Source organism: Anser brachyrhynchus (assembly GCF_964034855.1).
Source record: "Anser brachyrhynchus genome assembly, chromosome: 4".
NCBI classification, from domain to species: domain Eukaryota; kingdom Metazoa; phylum Chordata; class Aves; order Anseriformes; family Anatidae; genus Anser; species Anser brachyrhynchus.
This window is the reverse complement of record NC_137698.1, coordinates 9605823-9630763: the sequence shown is the minus strand read 5'-3', so window position 1 is coordinate 9630763 and position 24941 is coordinate 9605823. Positions and strand designations below refer to the sequence as shown.

Here is a 24941-nt window from a genome sequence, read left to right as displayed (position 1 = left end):
AGCATGTTAATAATACTAATACCTCCCAATTACTTAGTCTTTTCAAGTTCAAAGCATTGCAAAAAATTGAAATAATCTACTACAGCAATTTCCAGATTCATGCTAATTCCTGTTAACACAATGCTTTTAAAATCTGACATGTTCTGGAGTGTTGAATTTCATCTCTTTCATTTTCAGTGTTTTCTTAACTTTTATCTGTTTTTTTTCTTTTTTTTTTTTCCCCCAATTTCTGGAATTTGTGTCTTTTTTTTTTTTTTTTTTTTTTTTCCCCTGAGACTGGTGGTACTTCTTCCCTTGTTGAGTCAAAAATACAGACTGACCTGAGTTGGCACTTCCCTTTACACTGGCTTTCTCCAGAGTAACCTTCCCTTCCCAAGTCTTTTGTTAACACTCCCTCAGTATTTGACTTTGTCCTTGAAGTCAGTCAAGCAATGTGGCTTAACATCTATCACACACAAATTATTCTCACCTTGAGGAAAGAACGGGCTCTGCGTTGTCTGGATTTTTAAACTATGGATGTATATGTGTGTTGCTGTTGTATATGTTGTTGTTGCTGTCTGTTGTATCAGACAATCATGCCAGACATGTTAACACTAGCACAAATGCTTTGCAAAGAATGTCATGAGCTTTGTGATGGTTATTAGATCCCAAGGGGATGTGAAAGTGCCCTCATGGTCCATCCTTTTTCTTCTTCTGACCCTCAACCATCTTAGGTTCCTACAAACTCCACTATTTCCTTTCAGAGGAGTAAAGAGCCTTTTAGGTGGGTGGAATATGAGTGTAAATATGTCAGCTGGCAGTGTCCAGACCCTGTGTGACAGGCAGATCCCTCTCCCTTTCTCAGGCTGACCCGATGTTTGCATTATTTACCATAGATATGAGTTGTAAAGCAAAGTTCTCCTCAAAGAGCCACAGAGCAATTGCCTTTTCATGTCACCAGTGTCTGTAGCCCAGGCACTCATTTTTTCCTCAGCACAATTTAGCCTTCCTCAGACGATAACCTCATATGACTTCTGCACCATCAAGACTTCCACCACCTGCCACCTCTGCAAATCCACCTGCATCTATCTCTGCGGGGAAAATCGGACTTTCATTCAATTTACAGGTTCAACTTCAACTTTTCCTATTTCAAGTCCTCTGCTATCCAAATATGAGATTAACATTTGACCTGAAAGCAAGACATCTTTACTGGAGCCTGGATTGGAAAACGGTTCCTCCAAATACGTTTGCTCCTCAGCTTAATTATGTTACTTATTTACATGTTCAGTGGTCAGTTTTCTATTCTTGCTCTAGAATAGAAGAAAAAGACAAACTTCCACAACAGCACTGTGGAATAAGAGAAGACAGTACTGAAAGACACCACAGATGGGTTTGTTACTTAGATATGCAACATGGAGAAGCATTTTGAAGTCCGTACCACTTCTCCTTGCCATTTTCCTGATGGAAAGGGCAAAAGAACTGCAATTGGGTACAAATGAGTCAGATTGTCTGCTCGTGCCAGGTGTACGTGTTTGTTGAGCACTGCAATGTGTTGTTAAGGTCATAGGGGCAAAGGGAGCACTAGACTACTTCTCTGAGAGAGTCCCTTTGAGGGGAGCAGACTTCATTATAATGACAATAACGATTCAGTATGAAGCAGCCAAGACTACTGATGAATACCGATGACAGAAAATAACACTGATAGAAAGAAATTTCCAGGTAGACCTAATGTGTGCGTAGGTGCCATCTCTGGAAACACTTGGAAACGCTCCAGTTTTCAGGCTGCGGCACGTTTGCCAGACAGCAGCACGTCGAGCCCTGCCCCACGCAGCTCGGTAGCAAGCAGCGCTGGCAGGGGCAGATAACCAACCCCACACAGCACAGCCGTGACCCCACGTCGGGCATTTGAGCTGCTGTTAATTTTAACGGTGTGTAATGGTAATGGTGAAGAAGCAAAGCGTACAATGGTAACGGTGAAGGAGCTCTGTGTGAGCACCATGCTAGACCTGGCGGGATGGATGGGGAAGTGGTTTGTGTTTCTTTATTTGGTAGTACAACTTCTCCAGAAGGTTTTTACCAGCAGCTGCACCTGGCTGCCCAAGATAACATTTATTTATTCCTGCCTGGCCTTGCAGCACGTTATTTCACATGTACCTCTGGTACCTCTGAGCCTTTTGAGCTCTGCTACCTCTCTGAGCTCTGGCACCTCTCAGCCTTTTGACGTGTGTGAGTGCCCTCCCTTGGCCTCAGCTGCCCTCAGTGAACTCCACAGGCCTTCCCCTGCCCAGACCAAGCTCCCCGAGCACCCAGGCCACACACCGCGACCTGACGCCCACACCCCAGCGCCTCCACACCCTGAGGGGCGCCCCCCTCCCCTCAGGCCGCCGCGTCCCCGGGGACCAGCGGCCGCCGCGCCGAAAACGCGCGAAGCGGGCGGGCGGGCGGGCGGAGGAGCTCTGTGACGTCGTAACGGAGCGCCGTCGCCGGCGTCTCGGGCTGTGCGGGGCAGCGGGTAGCCGCCATCGGGGCGAGAAGCGGTTCCGCCACCCCGCTTCGGCTCCGCTCCTTGCTTCGGCTTCGACTCCGGCTCGTTTCGGCTCGGCTCGCGCCGCTCCCTCACGCCGCGCCGATGCGCGGCAGGTGCGTGTGAGGGGGCTGAGGGGGCTGCCGCGCCCTGCCCGCCCTGCGAGTCGCCGACCGTGCGTGCCGCCCGTCCCGTCCCGTCCCGTCCCGTCCCGCAGGCGGTGAGCATGAGCCTCTTCAACCTGGACCGCTTCCGCTTCGAGAGGCGGCGAGGCGGCGCGGGGCAGGAGGCCCGGCCGCTGGGGGCTCGGGGGCAGGCCGCCGCCCCGGCGGGCGATGGCGAGGACGGCGGCAGGCCCGGCTCGCCGGCCTCGGGCGGGGCGGAGAGAACCGGTGAGTCGGGCGGCACCGCCGCGTTTCTGCAAATAAAGCGGCCGTGGTCCTGCTGTGGTTCTGTATGGTGTGTTTTGCGAAGGCGCTGCCGTGTGCGTGCGTGTTTCACAGCGATTTCCACAAAAGGATGTTTAAATGGTTCAATCTACGTGTTTACGGTCAACTCAGTAACCTGGTAACCAGAGGTGGAATGGTTCTTCCAGTTCAGAAAGCAAGCTGTGCTTAAAATACGTTAGTCTTTCCTATTCATATACCACTTCCCCTACTACTATTTTTTCACGCTAATAGGTTAAGGTTTTCAGAGAGAAAAAAACCTTTCTGTTCTCTGGTGATCTCAATACTACACATATTTAACATTTTCACTAGGCTAACGTAATGCACATCACAGGTAACGCTGAAAAGAGCGAAGACAAGCGTTTGTTTCTGTCTTTCGTTTTCGCTTGGGCCTGGTTTTGCAAAGAGCCGAGAAGCCTGTCGCTGGTCCTCACAGGCCGGTTATATTAGCAGTTCTGCAGCAGTCCCCTTTGCTGGCAATAGCTTGTGGTTTTCGTGGAAATGTGAAAAAGCTTGCTTATGTAGGCATCTGTTTTGTTTGGCTGATGCATTAGCAATATGCTGGTTGTGTTTGGATTCATCAGCTGATACTGGTATGCTGCTGTAATGGCTGTCAACTGCACAGTCACATTCACTTGTGATTTTTTTTCCTTGTTTTGCTGACAGCTGTTCTGTTGTTGGAGGTGTGAGAACGGGTCAGCAACAAGTCATTTTCGTTCTTCATTCCGTACGTTTTGGACATTCTTACTCTATCTGACTTTTGATACAGGTGTCAAGATGCAAGCGTCCTTGGAGAGATCAGGCAAACTGATTACGCATTTAGGTACTAGTGGAGTAACATCCGTTGGTGTTGTTTAACAGTTTCGAAGGCTATTTATCGTAGTAGCTTATCTATATGATAAGAGAACCTTTCATGTGAAGGAGGAGTTCCTCTTTCTTTCACAGGTGAGCCAGACAACATTACGGTAGACTGATTATTCCATGAATTCTGGTGTTGTGCAGGCTGACTGTTTTCATTTGGCTGGAGTGCTGTCTTGCTTGTATTATTAAATATCAATGAATGTTTCATGTTTAAAAGAACAAGAATCTTGGCTTGATAGTTGCCAGTCTGCAGTTAAATAGCCTGTCCAAAAGGAGAGAGAGTGATTTGGTGGCAGGGAGAATGGTTGGACCAGATGATATTGGAGGTCTTTTCCAACCATAATGGTTCTATGATGCCACAGGAAGCAAGCAATCTGCAGCTACTGTGTCTGCATGTGTGTGTCTTGTTGAGGATTGCTAGAAAAACTGGCACTCAGAGGAAGTGTGCTTTGGGACAGAAGTAGTCTTCCTGTTTGTGGTAAGTCACTGTTTTCTGCAGTGTAGGAGATACTGATTGCCAGTGCTCTTGGGTGGTAGGCATAGATGCAGACTAATGAATGATGCTGCTTGTTTTGTGGCTTGTCTTTGTAATTTTTTTCTTTTAATCTACCTTAATTAAAGGCTCGACTTTGCCAGTGGATGCATGTACTACCAAGACCAATGAAGTTTGGAGCTTGTGTTTTTTAAAGTGCGGGGCTTATATCCTACAAAGGTAGGACAGAGGATGGATGAATGGTGTAAGAGGGAAGGAATACCCACTATAGAGAGGCATCGGGTTTTTTTTTGGTAAGAGTACAATAAAAGGGAGCCTAAAAGAGGAACTGTTGTGGAAGGCTAAGTAATAGTGAGAAAACACGTGGGAGGCAATTGTAACCAGCAGTAAATCAGAGTTAAGTAGAAGTGCAGGGCAAGATACCATGAACACATGCTGGTGTAGAACAGGGGTTCCAGTTAATGCTTAAAGTTGAGATGTAATCACTAGTACTTAGCATTTACGTAGTGCTTCATTTTTCACAAACATTGAGTGTTTAAAGAATTTGGAGTGGTTTTGCGCAAATATGTGAAAAAAGTCGCATTGTTTCTATGTAACCCATTTAATTGAATTGACTATTTTAAAAATCATGTAACATTTTCTAAGCCTATAGAAGTTAAGTGGAAATAACTCAAATTTTGTCTGTAAGATATGAGATACCTAAATGTGGAAGAATAAGCTAGATTGGTTTAGCAGTTGCGTGTCCTCTTTGTTTCCTAATCAGCATCAGGAAGACAGAATTTTTCTTCCTTTGGGTCAAATAAAACAGGCGGTTGTTGTTTTTCTGTATTATCATCGAGCAGATGCAGAGGTGACCTGCTTAGGGCACAGTGTACACTCTCTACTGCTAACTGCATAAGCAAAAGTATTGAGTTTTTTTGTACAAGAAGCTGTTTACATCAAGTTAGCTGAAAATAACCTTCTGGAAGTGCTCAGTAAATCACGTGAGGACAACAATTACCTGTATTTCTTCAGAAGACAAACACAGTGAATTTGAAAAATATTGATGCATAGAGCTGAGAAAAAGGGGAGACTGTTCCTTAGTTCATGTGTACAAACCAAAACAATTGATTAAATAACGGGTGACTTTTTTTGTCCCACTTAAGTTGGTATCACGCAGTCATATTGTGTATGTAAAAAGAATTTTAAAATCAGATGCTTTCCTTTAGAGGTGAATGGTTCAGCGTCCTTTCCTAGGGATTTCTTTGGATTTCCAATTTGTTGAATATCCCAAAAAGTGCTTCTAACAAAGAGAGACAAAAATAGTAATTCCATTCTTTTTAGGAAAAAAAAAAAAGTTAGATCGTGTCTTTTGCATGAAACACCATTATCGTTTCAGATATTTTTTTATTTTTCCCAGAACAAGCTAGTACTGGTAGATTGTTCTGCACCCTAGGTATGTAATGCTTCTTGTTGCTTTGTGTGGAACGTACATACCTTACGCTTTAATAAACGTTTTGCAGTATGATGGCCAGAACAATGGATTGTCTTTATGCGCTTATGTATTTTGCAAGCGATGCAGGCTTGCAGTGACTTTGCAGCTGAGTTAGAGGTGATTAATTCTGAACATCACTTCACTGAAGGGTAGGACCATCAGTGACTGAGGGGTAGTTACCAGATCATATTTGAAAGATACTGTCCTAAAAAGCTGTGGAAATGCATCAGGTTAGTGTATTGCAATTTTCTGTAGAAATCAGTGTTACTTAGTAAATAATTCACACATTAGGTTTTATTATTATGTGGTGAAACTGTCATCTTAATTGTAAGTAGCCTGGTGTACTAATATAATGAGATTATTCCAGCTGTAGAAATGGAGCAGAGCTGTGGTGGAAGTATATTAATTAAAATAACTATAATCAGGAATTTCAAAATAAGATTTGTATTCAAAAATCATGCTTGCAAACTGTTAACAGTAGATGGAAATAAAAGTTGTAGATGAAATTAAACCATTGCTGTTACTGGTGGTTGATTATTGTTTTTGTTGATATCTTTTCTGTGCAGTTCAAATATATAACCCAAATGATTGAACTATCAGGGATCAGTGTTCAGTGTTATGTCATTCACTTGCACTGGGGCTACATGTTTTTTGTGTTCTCATCTGTGGTCCTCTTTTTTTTTAAAGACCAGAGGAAGCCTTATATTTTGCTTATGCCACAGTTCATAGGATATCATTCTACTTAATCATTTCTGGAAAAAAAGTAATGACTTCAGTACCTGTTCCCTGAGGATTCCTGGGAAGATAGGTTGAACTAAACATTTTTAAATGGTATCTTTACGAAGCATCTTAGTCTATTATTGATATTTAGGAATATTTTAGCAACTGAAGAAGACTTTCTTTGAAACAGGAATATTGATGAGTTTGTAGACTATAGCAATGTGCATTTGATACTGCTTTCTGAAACTGGGTAGAAATTACCTTCAATTAGTTTGCTGTGCAGTGGTCGTAAACATAGTAAGCTTCAAAGTATTACTTCAATTTTATTTTTATTCAGGAAAGAAAGGGCCAGGCTGCTTTGATCATGACGTGTGGTTTGTATTGCAGGTTATAATTAGAATTATAGGGCTATGTAACGTGGCTCCACACTAGGTATGTCTTCTGAAAGACTGTAGAAAGTATGTTGTTTAAAAACAAAAAAAGTCAGGTTATGTAGTGAAGCTCAGTAGAGGAGCTGTGTGTTTACTGACCATGCTGAACACAGCATTTGCTCTGATGTTTGAAAGAGTTTCATTTGAATACCATCGTCCCTGACTTAAAACTGTCACCACATACTTGTGCACAGTTGGATCCAGTTATTCTCATGGAGTCTTTTTTCATGAGAGCGAAAATTAGTTGTTGGGTTTTTTCATTTTTTTTTTAAACTAACACTACTGTACAAGGTTATGATTTGCTCTAAATACATGGGAAGGACTCCTCTTCTTGCATGTATGACTTACTTTTTTTCCCCCCATCTGTCCTCTCAAGGGATTCTGTTCAATGGAATAGGTGGAGGAAGCAGAAGAAGGAAATAGTGCTTTTTTTGAGAGGGAGAATGCTTTTTCCTAGTAACTCAGCATTTCATAGGTATAGGAGTTAGGAGCTGTCAGGAACAGTGATTGCTGTTTAAAGTAAAAATAAAATGAGAAGTCACCAAGTGGAGAAGTAAATACACTTTTCATTTACACCTAAACTTCTTGCAAGGCCTATTCTAAAGAACAAAATCGTTTTGAAGGCTGTGTTGTTTTTGTAAGCTAGTTGGTTTCTCTTTATATCCAATAAGGATGCTTCTTACCAAAGCTGTAATGAGTGCCTGCCTGCCTGCATGCGTGACCTGCTATTGCAGAAGGAGTGTGTTTGGAATATAGCCTAACTTACAAGGCAAAGATCATGCAAACTGGCTTGATCGATTGTGTTAATTCAGTAGAGATGGAACGTTTCCTTTTTCTTATAGAGATGTTATGTTACTTCTATTCAATTCTTATACTCCGCACAGTTCTGTGCTATTGCAATAACCCTCGCTTGGCTAGCCCATCTTTATAACGTTCAGAAATGTTGTGTTTTAGTTTGCTAAACTAGAACTGTTTTTTAAACCAGGTAGGGAGAGGTTGCTGGAACAAGTTTGCCCACGTCTTTATATTTAAATTCAATTAAAGTGTTTGATACTTACCCTGATGTCTCTTCTCCTGCATTCTTCTTAAACTATCTACATATATATAGGTTTTACATAATGCAAATCAGCTCTGTAAGAGACAGCATGTCTCCTTCCAAATGTGGACAGGTAGGAAAAAGTACAGCTGGAGAACTCTCTGCTGCTAGGGTGTTGGTCTTGACTGCAGGAGGGCCTGTCCCATTTTGGAACAAACACTAAGCTACAGTGTGGGCTTCTCGAGGTAATGCCATTGCTTCGCTAAGTGAGACACTTGGCCCCGCTAAAAATCATTGCTGTATTTTTTTTGCCACACTTGAAATTGATAGAAAAAAGTCTCTTTTCATAAAAAAAGGAATTTGACATGTAGCTCACTTCTGCATTTGATTATCAGATGAATTTATTGTAGCCTCTTCTGCCAAATCAGCTCTGAAACCGGAGGTTACCTCTGTAGTAGCTCAGCCTGATGTGTTTCTGTGCTGCTGAGCACAGGCAGAAGAAACTGCTGCTATTTTCAGCTGAAGTTCTGTTTCCAGAGTCGGCAGCTGAGAAAGCAGCATTGGTGTTTGACACATTGCCACATTAGTTTTAAGAAAGGGTTGACACGCTAGAGGGGAGAGCATGCGCGTGATGCTGTATTTACATGGTGAGGATGTGAAGTCCTTGTATACGAGGATTTCCACTGACAGTTGTATCAGTAAAACTCAACTCTCCCAGGAGTTTTGTAGCCGGGTCTCCTGCACCTGCCTTGTGTATTTTTTTAGTCTTTCTTATTCTGAATTCCTTTGGAGTAGGAAATGAGTCTGGAGAGTTTTTTCACCCATCTGCCTCCCAATTCAGAGTATATTATTGTCTGTCATTCATAGGAAAATATAGCTATACTTTATCAGTTTTTGGAGTTTTGTCCTCTTACAGCATAAATCGGAAGCTGTTAACAGCAGGGAGCTCCCATTTGTTCAGTACCAGCTGCGGAGATGGAATTTGTTCTGCTGTACATTGAGTAAAAGCACCTAATCTCTGCACCCCCGAGGGAGCACAGAGGCAGGTAGGGGAGCCTGAACAACACAGCCTGTCCCAGCTTCTCCTGTGGCTGTCCCAGGAGAGGCATCGCCCCGTGGGCATAGCGTGACACCCATTGCCATAGCGTGACACCCATTGCCGTGAGTCAGCAGCCAGGCCCTTGGGAGCACCGTTCAGATGGGGGGACTGCTGCCTTGGGGGCATGGAGCTTGTTGTGGGATGTGGATAATGGCCTTTGGGGAGAATACAAAACCTGCGAGGGGGTGGTTGGGGGGAGCCAGAAGTAAGGAAAGGGAGGGATCAGAGTGGCTTGAGGAGGAACAAGTGTGAAGAAAATAGAGGGATAAGGGATTAAAAGAGACCAGTGATATGTAAAATGGGCGGCATATGCTTCTGGCCATGCCTTGTTCCTGATGGTCATAGTGAGTCCTGTCTTCTCATTAAAATGGTGTTCTGAATACAGAGTGAGGGGAATCTCCATGCCTGTGTCAGTGTGACTGCCAGCTGGTACAGGGCTGGTCCAGCAAGGAGGTGAGGTGGTCTGGGGAGTCAGGCAAGGACCAGAGGCTCTGAGTCGCCCCTCTGCATGTGCACAAGGCAGCTCCAGGTGAGGGCAACCCAACACATGAGGGCACTGACGTGGGCTACCAGGTTTTGTGTTTAGGATGCAATTTTATTCAATTGGAGATAAGTGAGAGCTCTGGTTTTGCGTGTGAGGACAGATGTATAGGGATCTGAGCAAGTATGGGAGCTTTTGTCAGTAAGAAGGATGATGCGCTCTCAGCTGGCCCCTCTCAGACTCATTACAGTGTCTGCTGTTCCATAGGGAAGTCAATCTGGAGGTTTCCAACTATAACAGCTACTGAAACGAAAGCTGCCTGACCCTTGAATGGTGGCAAGCATGAATCTTGCCTTGGTGTGTTCAACAAGCTGGGCGTTACATTTTTAGTCCTGCTTCATCAGTGCTCATTTCTGATTAATGCCTGTGGTTCTGCAAGGAACGTAGACTGGGTAACAGCAGCAGCGGGTAGGAAGCAAACTTGCCTGTCACTTGGGAAGCAGTTCCTTTGTGGGCATGAGAGAAAGACAAAACCTTTCCTGTTAGATATGGTCAGTATGAAATATGGGAGTGTCAGATCACAGAGGTTTTTAGCTGAGAATTAAAACTGATTTATGATGTGCTTTTCCATCTTCCTACTCCTGTATTTCATCCTGATGGATTAATACCTGGTTAGATGTGTGTTTCATGTATTCTGTAAGATCTTACCTTTGCATAGCTAAAATCATCTGAAGATTGACTGTAACGAATACTTGTTTTGAGCTATTCATGGATGTTAAAGAAGTTTGAGTTAAGATCATTCTTACTTTTGTAATTGATGTTAATAATCTCCATTTTAAAGTTCTTTTTTTCCCCTCTCAGCAGTGCACTATATAACAGTCCCATATTTTTTAGTTTATTGGGTACCTTTGGCCTTTCAAAGCCTGTATCGCCTAGCAGTTTAGTGTCAGCAAATTGCTTATCATTGTGCTTTTGTGTTTCTATCAAATGCTGCCACAGTGAGTTATTTTAAATTTATTTTCTACAAGATTACTTTTGTACAGCAGATGCTCTCTGAAGCTGTCACATTCTCCACTCCGTGCATTCTTCATCCTTTCTTCAGTCATGTGCCTCCAGGGTTCATAATTTGTCTGGTCTTAAACAACATTACTTGGCATACTAACCGTTCTTTGTTTAGTAGTTCTTTTCATCACTGGCTATAAAAATAGTAAATTAGTAGAAAGGAATGAAGTATAGATAGAGCGTGAGGGAGTAGTGCATTGGGTCAGGTTGAGATTCTGGGCTCATAGCTTCTGCAAAATGCTTTGAATGCTTTTCTTCAATTGCTGACACGAAATGGCACACTTATGAGTTGTCAGTTGTTACCAAATATTTAGTTATGTGTAGTGCACATATAAAGATGCAGAGATAGGAGCTATACGTTCAAGTCCACGTGAGTCAACTACAAATTCGTCTTTTCCTAGTGTCTTTTTTTTAAAAAAAAAAAAAAAAAAAAAAAAAAGTGGCAGAACAACTCCAGCCTTGGTAGGTACTGGATTGAGCCATATGTTTTAACCTGCCCAAGTTCATATGGGAGCATCTGAATTTTACAGTTATAACCACAATAACCACTTTGAAATACACAATATGTGAGGTTAGAGCACACTGTGCCTTTGGTACAGTGCTGGAAGAGGGCGACAGAGCAAAGTCTAATAAAGTGCAGGCTTTTTTGTTTTGGTTTACAGTGTTCTGATCCTCTCTCTGCTTTAGTTTCAAGACCCATTTTGTATATCACATGCTGTGTCATTTCCCTGTGCGGTCATGTTTTCCCCATCTAGATACGTGCATGGAACTGGCTTCAGGTGTAGCTGACAGGGATTTTACCATGCTATATTTGTTACTAGTTCAGGAATTGCATGAATAGCTTGGCTGCTTATGCTCATGGTTGTCTTCTGAGTATGTTCAGAAGTGAAGATTCAGTATAGGTTAGTGCAGGCACAGTGGCTCAGTTTTACAAGTTTCATGGCAAGTAATACATGGTTTGTGAGATGCAATTACAGTATGTACATGTGGAGACAGATTCTGTTTACCTTGAAAATACACCAAGTGTCCTGTGTTTTAAGTTTCCTACATAAGAATCGTCTAGAGCACAATGTGGAAAAGACTGGGTACTTAGATCGTATCTATAGGATTTGCATCTGTACCTGTTAAGATCCTCAGCGTAGCTTTCTAATCTTCAGTGTAATAGTGGTGCACCCTTCCTGAAAGGCTGTGACCAACAGATTATAAATCAGCCATCAGATACACTACTGTGTGTCTGTCCGTGTCCTGATTAGCCTGGAAGTAGCTCAGAGGACTCTGCTGATTTGTTTATTTCTCCCAAGATAAACATGCATTTAAATAATTACTAGCGCTCTTAAACTTTGTGGTTTATACTATACAGGCTTCTGTGTGTGTGAAATAAGATCACTGAGGTGATTTTGCCAGGTAAGTTACAGCTTACAGGAATTTTCCGTGCATAAGGATATGAGTTCTGTTGAAGTGGTTGCTCTGTATGATAAAGTCATAGCTATCTGATGCTATAAGTATGAATAAGTATTTGAAGTTTTAAGTCCTAAGTCATTTTCTCCCATCTTTTCTCCTATTGAAATTGCTTGCACAGGGTACTCCAGCGTACCAGAAACTCCTGAAGATGAGAGGACAACGAAGCTGTCTTATTTCAAGCGTCGAAGAGGAGTACAATTCCTAGACTTGTCTTCAGACAGTGAAGATGAAGAACCAAGAAATTTCCATTCTGCAAAATTAAAAAAGGCTCCAGCGGAAGATGTGATTGTAATGTAAGCTTTAACCTGGTTTTGTGTAATGTTTATGCAAGCTGATGTGATGTTTTAAATTGTAATGCTGGATTAAAAATGAGACTATGTTCTGGCTTTAGATCTTGCGATGTAACTGAACTCTGCTTGATTTTCAGGGGAAAAAAATACAGCTCTTAAGTGTCTTCTTTGAGAACATGGCTTAAGAGGGAGGAATTCCATGATATTGGACGATATGCGTGGTGTTTATTTTAAGTTTGCACATTTGTCCCTCTGAAATTATTTTGATGGCACTTCAAAGCTAAACTTTAAAATATTAGCTTTAAGTTTTAAAACGTATTGGAGTTTGTCTAAGCCTGTTTGTTTTTAATGAAACTATAGAAGGACAAGAAGGCAAGCACTGCTTCTGTGTGTAGTGTAAGATTTTTTTGAGCTGAATTATTATGTATTAGGTGCGTGATGTGTTTTATTATACTTAGTGAAAATTTTGTTAGTGATTTAGAAACATTTTTTGATGAGTTAGCAGGGAAGAGAATAGCGTGCACATGTCACTTTTGTGGGTGCTAAAAAAGGAGCATTGAGAGTGCAGGAGAGACGAGCTATGTGCAGGTATCTTACACGACCAGCTGGAATGGTTTGAAGAAACCCATGCTATTTATTATCTGCTAGTTATACATCTGTGTGACCAGAATGTGCTGGTTGTCTGTGCCCCTTAACTGTATTTCTGCCAAGCAAAACAGGATGGTTTAGCCTGCATATGTTGATAACCTGCTTGAAATAAAATTTGTTAACTTTAATGGGAATAGCAATGGGTCTTGGCCCAATTTTCAGTCCCTATGCAGAGCATGGAGTTATTGGAGCTTGTCAGCAGACATGAAAAAGTGCTTTTCCCTGCTACTATTAACTGAAATTATTGGTTTTTTTATGCATTTTCCTGAAGTCTCAACCTATAGCAGATACTTGGTAAGAAAAAAAAGATCTTCAGTGGTTTGCAGAGGGAGCTCATTATCTATCTATGAGCAAATGGTTTAAGTTGTAGATTGTGCAAGGATACAGGGGCAGCAAGGTGTTTGCATGCACCATATTGGCTTGTGTGCAGTGCTGTGTAAACAAAGTTGTGCTGCTTCTGGGATCAACCAGATTTGGAAGCAGTACAATCAGTTCCGTGCAGTATGGAGCAGAAGCTAATAAGCCATGCAGGATCCAACTTGCAGAGCCACATGTTGCTGTTTCCCCTCTGTAATCTGATTACTGGGGGAGAGACAGACAGATACCAAAGCAGCTCCCAACGATTCATCTGTGTCTCAAGTGAGCCATATCCTCTTGTACTCTTCATTATTCCTCTGTAGCCGCTGATCTCTGATGCACTAGGCACCCCACTGCTCAACACTTTGTCATGGCTCATTGGCTCAGGTGCTAATTGATGTACACTGAATCCACTAAACTCCCTCACGAGTGGCATTCTGTGTGAGCTAAAACTGGAAGGAAGAGTATGGCAGGACTTAGCTTGGGTCTGGCCAGGCTTATTAGTTCTGGCGTGTGCTGAATTTAGCTTGGTTTTGCACAGAATCAGCTGACCAGGTGTCTTTATACTGCGCTTCTTGGTACATGTTTTACCTAGAGTTTGGGGATTTTGTGAATTTCTTCCTTTATTTCTGGGTATCCTAGCCTCTGTTATCCTGGATAAAAGATGTTCTAGAGCAGAAAGTACAGATTTTCTAGCCTTAAGTGAGGTAAGCTTCCCTAGGTGAGTTGCTATCTAGGCTTTGTTGGAAAAACAATTCTAACATAATAGACTTTGTGGGTCAGAGTCATACTCTTTTAGTGGTTACACGAGCGTTTCTTCATGCTTGCTAGGAACGTGATTGTAGAGAAGACATGATGTATGCAACTCTGGCTTTGTTGACACGTATTTAGATGTTAATCCCTGATAGGAAGGGATAAGGTAATTGCAGTGTTACTATATCAGTTTCAGTTGACGTTCTCTTTATATACAATTTATAAAGAAGGTTTTTTCCTTAACAAGGCAGAAAGGTTTGAAATATGCTAATAAATTTTAACATGCCATTTTGTTACGACTTTTTAAGGGGATGCTTGAATGACCTTCTGAAGCCTATGACTAGATTGGTTGGTGGTTTGAAGAGGAATTTGGGTTATTCTTTGTTTTAAGGATTTTTTTTTTTTTTTTTTAGTATACTAGTTTTTTGGTGATAGTACAACCAGAGGGTCCAGGTGTCTGTGTGCCTTTTGAACAGGATAGGGAGGAAAGGATTACTCGAGGAAAAGTTGTCTCAAAATTGCGCATGTGTTTTGTGTCAGTTCTAAAACTGTAATGCAAGTTACCTATTTCAACTGCTAAAGAAATTATAGCCAGAAATATGGGTGTATTTTTAGTCTTTTACCTATGTATGTGCATAAAGAATAAAAGGTAAGTCTTTCTGGTAATGGTGCCCTGATGAAATGGCAAACTCCATAATGTTTAATTTTAGTTGAGGAAAGGAGGTTTTATGCATCAGTGGAGGGCAGTAGGATAGGAGACCTGTGCCTACATTCCATCTTGTCTGTGCAACTAAGTATCATCAAAAATACACAGAGCTTTCCTGCAGAAAAAGCAACCTGTAATAACAAATCTTCCAGTAAATTCAGGACTCCACTTTTTTTTTTTTTTGAAAGGGGTTCTACCCACATTCTGAGATGTTTAAGATACTACTTAAGGATCTTCACATTTTATTTCTTTGAGCTGAGAATTAGGACAGGGAACTGATGCTGCACCTGAAAAGTTTTCTATTTTTTTTATAAAGAACTTAGATCTGTTTGTCTGTTGGGCAGATAAACACTAGACCATTTGAAACAAACTGAGATAGTCTGATGTAATTCAGTTATCTGAAATAATGAAATGTATTGATGTTTTTGTTAAATTGATCCAATTTTGTTAAATCGAGGTGTAAGTAACCTCTTATACCCCAGTACAAAGGTAAGTCATAGTATTTTGTCTGTTCCTTCTTCCCTTTGCCAAGTTGAAATGTGTTTACTGTAAGCAGAAACGTATACTAAACCATAAATGCTTTATTTTTCCCTGAGTAGGAGATAGCGCTTTGGGTACAACTTGGCTCAATTTTACTGAGTACATGTAAATATGTCTTGTAAGGAAGGAAACTGGATTTCAACTGTTCCTTACTTCTATGATACTGTTTTCAAACAGTGTCTCATGGGGAAGTTGGAGAGGGCGACAGTTTTACTACTGTATTTTTCTTTTTATAATATATGTTTAATGTGCTTAAATAATATGCAGCAACTTATTTAAAAAATAATAGTTTTTTTAAAAAGCTAACAATTTAATCATATAAATTTCTACTCATGTAATCCTGTTGGTTTGGGTTTACAGTGATGTTCTTGTAGAGTAAAATGTAAGAAGCAAAAATAAAACTTAATTCTTTATCTGTCCCTCATACATCGTAGCTCTGAAGAGTCTAAGGATGATGAGCAGCCTCAGGATGAATTGACCAAGTTGGCTTATGTAAATGGTGGAGGTCAGCTGCCAGACATGAAGAATGGTGTGGAGGAAGATATCAAAGGTGCAAAGCTGCAAACAATGAAGGAACTTTTCCCCCAGAGAAGTGACCAGGATTTACTAGAAGTAATAATGCTCTGTTCTCTTACTTTATTTTGATGACTGTTTTGTAGGCAGTATTCTTATGCTTTTGGCATTACAAGAGGGAAGAGCCTCAAGTCTTCCTAGCAAAAGATGTTACCAAAGTAATACTCCTTGCAGGGGAAGTACAATCATGGAAGTTTATTTTGTGTGTTTTTGTTTTTTTTAAAGTGTGTGTATGTGTGTGTATAGATATGTATAAAAGAATCAGGTCTCTTCAACAGTGAATTCTAGGGTACAGTACATTTTTCTATTACTTTGTGCTGTCCTGACTTTTAACCTTAATTAGAGCTACCTTGGTTCATAACTAGTGATAGCTGTTGCTGGAGTGCAGTTAACTGGTTAATGCAGAATGAGTGAAATCATTGTTAGCTACACTACATGAAACACTTCCCCTTTGCTTTCATCAGATTTAATGCTCAAAGCCTGTACTACTTCCAGTGAGGCAAAAAGAGTAGGCTTGAAATTACTCTAATTTCTTAAAATTATGCCTCTGTATAAACCTAAGATACTCTTGGCCATTCTCCAATGTACAGCACAAATCTACTGTAACATTATGGTAACTTATTACAGTAAAATATATCTTCATTAAGCTTACCTCTTAGTGCTGATACGTAACTAGTTTTTCAGTAGCTTTAGTTTTCAAAGATAAATGCATTTAAATTAATCTATTAAGTTTCCTAGTTGCCCAAGTATCCTTAAAGAAGTGCAGAAATTCAACTGGTATTCTTTGCTGGGTGATTATGGGGTTGCAAATAGCAATTTTTTATTTTATTTTATTTTTTCTCCTGGAGGTTATAGTATAAATTATGCTGTAAATGCCCAGAGCATATGAAGTTTCAATTACCACACAGAATGTACTTAAACCAAAGAGAGAACGGTTCATAGTAGCCTAGAAACTAACTAGAAATAATGCTTGTATAGTGTGTCTGTTTGCTGTTTTGTGGGTTCAATGAGGAGTGACTTCAGTGGTGTTTGTAAATGCTTAGTGGTATGTAGTGCTGATGGTATCTGTTCTCAGGAGAGCATAAGAGAGCTCCTCTATCAACACAACTTTGTAGTATGTAAGGGCTGTGCAAGCATATTTTCCGTGATTACATATCCACAACATTCTTGAGGGAAGATGAGGGAATAATAGGCAAATCTATTGTTTCTTCACAAAGGATCTGGAACAGCTTGTCCTGATAAGCCCTACATGACCAGTGAATGTTGTTAAGAAAAAATAGTAAGCAATACTCCTATGCTCCTTTCAAAAGGAAAATATGTTTATAGTAAAATTGTAAGGCAGTGTTTAGAAATGTGAACAGATGCTTGGGAATCAGATCTCCTCATTTTATGTGTGTTGTTTTGTTTGTAACCTTTAGGCTGTTTGCTTTTGTTGAAGTTACCATGCTTGGAAAAAGCAGTACTTACTTTATAAGTCTCGATATTCAGTTAATTTGTAAGAATGATCTATGCTGAGATTGCAGGTAGATGGAGAAAAGAATCTAAGGTTGCAAGAAAGATAATCTGTTGGAGGCATGGTTTAAATTCGATTCCAGGAAATCAACCACTGTGACATAGCGGTATATAAAAAAATTCATGAGTTAAGATGTTAGGTTTTTGGGTCATCTGGCTTTCTGATAGTAACATAAAATGTTTTTGGAGATTTAAAAAAAAAAGTTTACTGAAACTTCCATCATATGTTTGTGAAATAGGAGGGGGAAAAGAAAGTAACATAAATTAAATTTAAAAACATACTTGAAAACAGCTTTAATACAAAGTGTTGCCAAATACAGCTGATGTGATTGTAATCAGTCTAGGTGATGATTTAGTACCTGTCAATTTTGGTTTTGGATTTGGAATTTACAATAAATGACTTTTGGGTGTTAGGGTTTTGAGTTGTTTTTTTTTTTTTCAAAGTGTATTTCAATCCTGCTTATTTATCATCGTTGTCCTCTTTTCATCTGGATTAAATCTTGCCACTTAGCTGTTGGTTTTTTTTTCAGTTGATAGAATCGACGCACACAATGGATGAAGCGATAGCTGCTGGTTTGAAGTTCAGTGATGAAGGTATGTTTGAAGCTGCAGACTGTCCAAGGGGAAAGATGAGAAGAAGATGCATACCAAAATTCAGAAATATAAAAAAAAAAAGAAAAAAAAAAAGGAAAATATATTCTGTGTAGTTTAGGACGGCTTTGGGGTCTTTATATATATATAAATATATATATTTATATATATATATATGGGGTCTTTAAGTAAGTTACTTTTCTTGCTAATAGTTCCTTTGTTGCTTGGAATTTGAGGTAAATAGTAATAGGTTAAAGACAGTAGTACTAAATGTTGTGGGTGAGAAATCTGGTGATAAAAAATTGTGCTGGAGTATGTAGCCATTTCTAACTAGAACTTTCTTGTGTCAAGCCCTGTCATGATTTTCTGTTCAGGTTGACTTATAGACTTGTAATTCCGAGTAAGAACTGGTAGGCTTAAACACTACTGCAGACAATTCCTCATGGTTCTGTAGCAAAACATCCTCCAAACCATGCTTTGAGTCCCCAGAGCTTGTTTAGGGTTTTCTTTTTCTGCATCTGAATTCCTGCAGTCTCATGATGTTACGTGATGTTACCAAAGAATCCCAAGATGTGGGAATGTGTAGGAAGAGGTAAGCATGTAAAAAAGGTCATCATTCTCAGGCCTTGGGTTTTGCTCTTGACATCACCTAAGTTCAGGGTTTAAACCTCTGTATTCTGTTAATCATTTTGATTGATTTATCATGTGTTTGTGGTGGGGAGAAGAGTTAAAGGTCATTTTGAATATTATGTCTTAAAAAGCTGTTTTATCAGTCTCAGTCTGTTTACAGCTTAGTTGTCTGTGACTTTCTTGAAAGATCTTCATGGTTTGGATAGGATGGAGAAAGCTGTTTATAATCACTGTTGATTATTTTATTTAAGTGATTCATGTGTCTTTTCTTCCAGATGAATTTTAATTTTGGATTTCCATGGATTTGGAAACTATCTGTAGGAAGCTCGTGCTGAGGGAGAATATAGTTTTATTCTCTATCTAACGTAGAAGATGATCTTTTGATAATTCCGTTCTCCCTGTTGTATATAAAAATCAGAAGAGGAGAAACATTACAACTTACAAGATTTTTAATAGTTAATGAAAAGCTTTAAAAAAAACACCTCTTTAACACAGAATTTTTAACCTTTTAATCTAACCAGACCATGCTTTCTGACTGTCGAGTATTTTGAGGTTATCACTGTGTGCATGATCAGATTCTATACATAGGCGGGAAGAAGCCAACACATTCTCAAGGGACATGCTACTTCTGAGTGCTGCTCCTGGAAAAACCCTTCCTGGAAGATTATGATTACTTTTCAAGGGTTTTGATTAATATTAAAACACTTCACGCTAATAGACATCTCTAAATTTTGGTGCAATTCAATGTCTGAACTAAAACACTGATTTCTGGTATTTAGACCCTGCCTTTTGGCCATTTTTGTGTTGATCTAAGAGTGCTGTTTCATATGCTTTCGACAGAAGCCCACAGAAGAATCTTGGCAGCAGAATTCTCTTTAATCATCTCAGTTATATAAAATATTTAGTTAAGAATGAGCATGCCTGATGGTATAAATCATCTCATTTTGGACACACTTTTTTAAAAAGTGGAAACATCATTGAACATCTGCTTCTCCATGTCAATTTTTGATATGCTTTACTTGTTATGAGGTGTTGACTGGGTGAGAAGTGAGGGACGATACAATTTTATGAAGCATAGTTTGGCTAAAAAAAAAAAAAGTGGCCTGACAAAGCATTCTCAGTTTGGTCCTTTCCTTAACAGTGACAAAACTTGTATTTGTATAGTTCAAATTGTTGTTTCTATAACTAAAATTAGAATCATTACAGATAACTTACTGGTACAAAGATCAGATGTGATATACTGGGAAAAAAAGTGTGCATGAATGAAAGACATGAAGTTACAGCAATACCTGCTTCTCGTGATTCGTTTCCATTGTTGCTTTCTGTACATCTTGAAAACTATGAAATCAGTGTGGGTTCTTCTGAGCTAACGCCTCAAGTAAAATTCTTTGATGTTACTGCTTTTTGAACAGACAGAAATGACTGTCCCTTTCATAATAGTGTAAGGAAGTCACTGTCACAAGGTGTTTTGTTTTTTGTAGTGGTAACAGCAAATAACAGTGGAAATAATTACAAGTGCCTCTAAAATTTGAAACCCTTGAGTTACTTTTCTCATTGCTTATTGATTAAAAAAAAAAAAAACGGAGTAACGTTTTCTCTGGAGGGTCCCATGTACCCTGCCTACACTCCAAGGATGAATCCTGTCTAGCAATCATACAGCTTCTTCATTCCCTCAGCAGTGTTGCCTTGGCCCAGGAAGCAAAAATTAGGTATACCTTGCAAAGTGAATGCCTTTAGAAAGTTGTTTTTCGGTTGTAGATATGTTTAGTTTTAGATGATCACAGACTGATTTATAAGTAATTTTATATTGGTAGGTTCCTGAGATCGTGGTTATCCAGATTCTCCACTGCAGCTTAATTGTCACTCAAATTGCGCTTGACCAGTTTTATTTATTTCTTTGGTTTTCCTCCAAAGACCAATGATCATTCAGCCCATGACTTCAAAGAAAGGACGGTAATCTTGGAAATACTCTATGAAGCCTGTGTGGCAGAGAGGTTTGCAGGGTCCCTGTTCACGTTCGGAATTAACAAACCTGAAAGCAGTTCTAGTTGATCTTAAGCGTAATGACTCCTTAACTCTTCTAGTGCTTTACCCAACAGCAGCCTGACCACCCTTAGCCTTGGTATCAAGGCTAAACACATTTTTCAGTCTTAAGCTAGTAGTATGTTTTTGTTGCGTGTTTTTTTTTTTCCTGCCCATATTGTTGAATGAGATTCTTGGGCAGAAAAGTCAAGCGCATTGTTCTCTGAATGCTGAAGGAGAGTTGCTTCCCCTCTGTCGACACGTTCTCTGGATTCTTTGAGGTGTGCTGCTTCTGTGTGTTTTATATTGATATGTAGAAATGAATATGCTGTGAAAAATCTTACCAGTCTTTTCTGGTAGATATCTGGAACTTGAATGAAGAGCTAGTTATTGCTGATGCTTTACTACTCTGTCTTTGGGAAGTGTTATTTTTTTTTAACCTATGTGCCACTTCCGTTTTTGATACCAGAGGGAATTAGTCTAGTGGAAAATGTATTTGGAAGTATTTTCATACAAAAATGTGTTTCTGTGCAAAGATGTGAATACTTAATTTTTCACAATTAAAGCTGTTTTGGTTGTCCATATCGTCTTTTGGATTTGAAAGCGAGCATGTTTTTTGTGTGTGATCACTTGAGCTCTGCTTGTTTGCTGACTGTCCTTTGGCAGTCTGGGACGAGAGGTTGGCTGCAGATGCTTGTGACAGACATGAAAGCTCGAAAGATCTGCCAGCAGGCTTCCAAAAAGATTGGGAAACTTCAAGTAATTTGAACTATAGTAAAAGGAGTATTCATCTAGTAAGAGTTGCTGCTTCAAGCAAAGTTAATGTGGAGAAGTAGTGGTAATGTAACTTCATGAGCCATGCATCGTGGCAGTTAAAATGCACCTGACTGGGCAGGTCTTAATGCTAAGATGGTAATCTCTGATTATCACCTGGGCCCAAAGATATTCAGAAAGTTCTGGCTCATGTAAACTATTCATAAATAATTTAGGTATCACTGATATTTGGTTATCTCTGACTTAATACGCATAGTTCTCTTTCAAGCATTTTGATTTAATGTTGAAAACTGTTTGATAGTAACCTCTAGTGTGCACCTGAGCCAGAAATCAATCACCAGCATTTCCAGATCAGCAGTGGAGTGCATATCATAACTCATAGCTTGGTTTTAGCCTTGGTTAAGTACCAAATTTCCAAAAGCACTTAGCTTAAATAAAATTAGCTTTCATTTGGAAAACTACTGCTGTTAAAAGAAAGATACAACTTTACTCGTACGTAAAAATATGGGGCAGTTTAAAAAAATAAAGCTGTTTCCTATGAGACATGATTGCTTAGTTGCCAGAGTACTAAATAAAACTTGAGGAGGAAAATAAGGTAAAGAAACGTATTTTCAAGCAGCGGCTTTGCTTGGAGTTTCTGTGTACTTGTGGACTGTAGTAATAAACTACTACAGAAGACCATTCAACATCTTGTGCAGTTAACAAGTAGTTACTATAGTTCTGGTTTGAATCATCCTACTGTATTGAAGTAAACGTAATGAAAGTAATTTCCAGTTCTTTTTTGCTTCCTTTTAAAGCTACTTTTCGTAAAAGGAAACTAAAAGGTTCCCCCAGAAATTGTGACAACAGTGATGAGGAAGCTCCAAAAAAGCCAAAAACTAATCATGTAAGTATTGTTTTTTCTGTCTAAGTGCTGTGAAGTAAGTGGAAGCATCTGACTTGATCAGCGACAGTAGTGCCATGAACTCGGTGTTTTTTTATCAGAAAATTCCATCAAATTCAAATCTTGCTCTCTGAGTTTTTCTGCTTTATTCTTTTTGGCAATGCTAAATGAAGCTACCTGTTTTGCTCTTTAATATTTATAGTTTTGTGTCCTAATTAGTCTAGTTACTGCTCTCAGGGTAGAAATTGATGACAGGTAGCAGCAGTGTGTGAGGCACTGGGTACAGTTCAGTTGCTGTGAATGTTAACGGGAGTTATCAGCTATGGGGCAACTTGCTTCATCAGGTCATTCCTTATTTTTCCTCAAATAGGTGAAGTTCGACATCTTTTGTTACTCTTATCCTTTGCTATAGTAGTGATAGAATCATAGAATCATTTAGGTTGGAAAAGAACTATGGCACAGGGAAATCTTGGAAAGCAATGAATCAGATAAGTTAAATGGAATGATTACTTTGACCTTTGTGTACAGATACTGAACTATTACCCAGCTGGTGTACCAAACAAGCTTCACTGGACCTGGTTTTAGGCAGTAGTTTGATTTCTATGCTTAACAGTTCTGTTACAGTTAAAAGACTGAGGAGTGAGGAAAAAAATCAGCTGAAATGAGGATTTTTAAAATTTGTACTAGAGATTAGTAATGGAAATAGTTGCACGTTTTTTAGCACATGCTGAGAAATTTTCTCTCAGGGGTAACTGACTCCAAAAGCTAGAGCATGCTTCATCCCTTTACTGGCTCTTGTATTTACCATGGCCCTTTTCCTAATGATGCTGTAGGCTTGCTAAGGGAAGGAACCATGTCCTCTGTTACCTGGAAGTACGTCTGGGTGATCTGGTTTATGTTCGTTCAGCAAATACCCTCATTTAGTTAGGTAAATAAAAATGTTAGTATCTTTGCTGTAGATAAGTAGATGTGTAACCGCTTTGCGTTCAGTGCTCTGAGAAGGAACATGTTTGATTTTTTGTGTTGGGTACATAACAAAACAGCTTGTGGCATGTAGAAATCTTGGCACTCGGTCATAAGAAACCTCCCTCTTTCCCAACTTAGAGTAGCTGTTGTGAAACTCAGGTTGACAAAAACTTTTTGCCAAGTTTTGATGTGACTTGACGGTGCTTTGACACAGCATTGGTTCTGTTGTGTTTTTGTTTCTTTTTGAAACACATCAATCTTCATATAAACACACCAATTGACGTGTTTATAGGCTCTGGCGTGTTAAATGCTACACACTTGTTAATCTAACTTAACTTACTTTACCTCCTGAATGTTAACCCTACTGCCTTCTGCCTGAAATATCATGCAGAATCACTACTAACTATTGTTTTTATTTTAAAGAAATACAAACTAGATAACTTTAAATTATTTATGTTTTGATATGTAACTTTGCACTGTATATGCTAATCAAATAAAGAATGGCAGTCTTTCATGACTGAAGACTTTCTACACTCTTGAAAGTTTTAGCCTTATTTTGAGTATTGATTGTGTATGAGGAATCACTTCTGCAACTTGGATTTGTCTTGAGCACTTTTGTCATTTGAAGTGACTTTAAGGTAAGCAATACTGATTAGGTTTGATTTTTCTGTAATTTACATTAAGCCTAAAACAGATTTCTTTTTTCTAACGTAGCTGGATGGATCAGAATCCCAAAGACGATGGGAGAAGAGAGAGATGCTTGTAAAGAAGCTGCAGAATACATTCCCTGCGTTGGATAAGGAGGTGAGCTTATGTCTCCTGATAACAAATCAGATTTCGACTTCTTAAGAAAATGGTAGCTGTCAATAGTCTAAATGAAACAGTCCTTATACTAGCAGTGCTCTCAGAAGGTTTCAAGGGTAGGAAGGCCTTCATTGCTCCTGCCCTTGGAATGCAATTTGCCCTTGACTGAGAGCAGCTGGAATTAGTCAAAGACTATACAGAACTTTTTGCGCTGCTGTTTTGGTCCATATGGCGAGCCTGGCCTCTTATAAAATGTATGGGGGAAATCCCCTTCCCTCTGGCCCTCTCCCCCCACAGACAATGAGGTATAGTGTGTGTGTTGCAGTAGTTTGGTACCTGAAGATACTCAGCAACTGATCAGGGCCTTCTAATACTGTACTTTTAAATTGTTGGAAGCAAAGCTTGTTGATGTGTTCAACCCTTTTGAAAAGTGGAGCGCATGTCTGTGCTAAAGATGAACTGAAGGTTTTTCTACTTCTGATTTCCTTTCTTTTGAATCCTCTGACTTATGGGGGTGGGGGAAGAGTGTTTGCCTTATGGGATTAAAATTAAGTGTTCATATCTCAGTGTTAATATATAGAGAATTCTAGTTTCTTCTTATCTTAACTACAAAACAAAATTTCTCATCGCTTACTAGGAACTGAGAGATGTACTTCAGGAACATAACTGGGTGTTTCATGAAGCACAAGAAGCCCTGAGAGTATTTGCAGAAGACAGTGAAGGTAAAGACAGACTTATAATCCATTTTATGCCAAGACAAAACAAACAGGCTTATAGTATAAATCTTTTCTAATGTCCAGCAATGACAGTCCTGACAGCGCTACA

At 39.7% G+C, this 24941-nt stretch overlaps 1 protein-coding gene across 2 annotated transcripts in view; it reads left to right on the top strand.

The window, feature by feature from the left end:
* The first annotated feature begins 2438 nt into the window (after positions 1–2438).
* Positions 2439–24941, top strand: part of SMARCAD1 (SNF2 related chromatin remodeling ATPase with DExD box 1) — a 45891-nt gene continuing 23388 nt past the window's right edge. The window contains exons 1-7 of one of the 2 annotated variants that reach the window (XM_080592168.1): positions 2439–2895; positions 12186–12360; positions 15796–15973; positions 17977–18040; positions 22261–22349; positions 24027–24116; positions 24754–24838. In XM_080592168.1, coding sequence (XP_080448294.1) covers positions 2730–2895; positions 12186–12360; positions 15796–15973; positions 17977–18040; positions 22261–22349; positions 24027–24116; positions 24754–24838 — 847 coding nt within the window. In that variant the 5' untranslated portion in view covers positions 2439–2729. The remainder of the gene's footprint in view (positions 2896–12185; positions 12361–15795; positions 15974–17976; positions 18041–22260; positions 22350–24026; positions 24117–24753; positions 24839–24941) is intronic. The other variant, XM_080592169.1, reaches the window with a different exon arrangement.